Source organism: Melampsora larici-populina (genome assembly GCF_000204055.1).
Source record: "Melampsora larici-populina 98AG31 unplaced genomic scaffold MELLAscaffold_47, whole genome shotgun sequence".
Lineage (NCBI taxonomy): Eukaryota > Fungi > Basidiomycota > Pucciniomycetes > Pucciniales > Melampsoraceae > Melampsora > Melampsora laricis-populina.
Genome location: NW_006768811.1, coordinates 1 through 1,831, shown reverse-complemented (window position 1 = coordinate 1,831; position 1,831 = coordinate 1). Strand labels below are relative to the sequence as shown.

The 1,831-nt window shown below is 43.8% G+C and overlaps 1 protein-coding gene across 1 annotated transcript; it reads right to left on the bottom strand.

Moving 5' to 3' along the window:
* Positions 1 to 336: 336 nt before the first annotated feature.
* On the bottom strand, positions 337 to 936 carry MELLADRAFT_110735 (uncharacterized protein; the record flags this gene model as incomplete). Its single annotated transcript, XM_007414917.1, is given in 3 exon segments — positions 337 to 446; positions 545 to 597; positions 617 to 936. 3 exon segments carry the CDS (start codon positions 934 to 936, stop codon positions 337 to 339), a joined length of 483 nt encoding a protein of 160 aa, XP_007414979.1.
* Between the last annotated feature and the right edge of the window lie 895 nt (positions 937 to 1,831).

Sequence of the window (1,831 nt, the reverse complement as noted above, 5' to 3'; positions counted from 1 at the left end):
GATGTGTCTACATTGGAAAGCAATTTTTTTAGACTCAAAAACTCAAGCTTCAATTGTAGATGTGCTATGTATCACACCTGTTGTGAAACTGAGATCTGTGTGAAAGTCTGAGAAATCTCTTGGGAAGGAGATGTGCGGCGCCCGCCGCTGATTGGGCTAGTCTAACAATAAATTACTAACTCAATACAAACCATGAAACAAAATGAATGCGAAAGAAATGATGAAGAGGAAAAACCATGCCTTACTTGAAGCAAAGCTACGAAAACAGAAAAATTTTCTCACATTTACCCCATTTACCCACATCATGAAGTATAAACCTTTCAATTATAATAAGAGTCATAATTCATGTTCAGTCTTATATTTGATCAATTCTAAAGCAAGGGTGGCAGTGAAGGCCGAAGCAAAGATCCCGCTCATGTTCAAAAGGCTTATTTCAGGCCGAGCCTCTATGTCACGACCGTTTTAAAACGCGCGTCCTAGCGCCCAAGTAGGAATGAAAGCACCGACATCCTTTGAGCCTACTTCATATGGAGTCACTTCATACCACTAAAATAAATGAATATCTCATTAGAGTCTGGCATGTCGCCATCATATATTCTGTAGCATAGCAACTTACGTGGTACAAAGCTGATATGAATGATTGGTCACAAGCGAATTTTTCCAAAGAGCTCTCAGTGTTGTCTGAATCATTTTTACGCTGAAGTTTGTCTGGAACTTGATGATATATTGCGCAGTATATGGGTAAGGGTCATCTGCCATCAAGCAGGTGGCACCGATTTGAAAGTTTGAGATGATGTGGGTCCAAACGCGAGAGATCATCGGGTACATATAAGCGGGATGAGACCAGTGTGCCGTACACATCCACCAATGACGTGGTGCCACCTTTACTGCCAAGGTTGGCGACTGGGCCCGTGAAAAGATACGACACAAAGTCATGATTAGTAATCAAAGCGTAGAATAGAAAAACGTCAAGTTTTTTGGGCTGACTTTATTGGTAGGTGCGGCCTTAAAGAGTTGAAAGTTGTCCAAATTCGAAAATGGTGCGGTGATACAACTCTTGATATGATTGCTCAAGGCAAGAAGGTTGCCACCGGTACACTATACCAGCCCGCAAGAGCTCAACAGCTTCCAGAGATCCCCGAAATATAACTGATCACGTCCAAGATGCCTGATTGGCGGGCACCAAGCAAGCAGCCAATAGTCAAAGTCATCGCACGATAACCTGCCAAACACAATTACATAATCTAATTCAATCATTATCTTTTCCTTTGTCAATGAATATTTTTCAACTCGATTGGGTTCTAACCAAGCCACTTGGGTACCAAATTGATTGTTTCGATTAAGATTTGACGTTCCTAAAATCCAGACGAGTGCCGGTAATCATGGATTGATATCACGTATCACGGTTGAATAGACAAAAACGTTTAACTTTAAGGAAGACAAGCGATGAGATGGGAAGAAGGGAGATCAAGAGAGTTGTTGAGCGCCAAGTTGAGAACTGGTCCCGTGCGGCAGCTGATAATGCGTCGGTGCTGTGCAGCAGCTGGTAGTGCGCTGGTGCGGTGCGGCAGCTGTCAAGTGACATGCACCCGCTGGTGACGCTTCAGAGTTCTCATGAACTTCTTGCGCGACTACTGTCGACGCTTCGTGAGAAGCTCCGGCCCCGGTCCGAAGTGTGCGCGCGACGCTTCATATGTAGCGTCGCCGGCTTGCCCGGGGTGCACTAGACTATGGCCGCTTGAAGTAATTCAAACTTACTAAAATATGAACACAACACTCCATTATTGGGTAATGATGTGATCTATTATATTATTAAACTCATCAGAGTCCC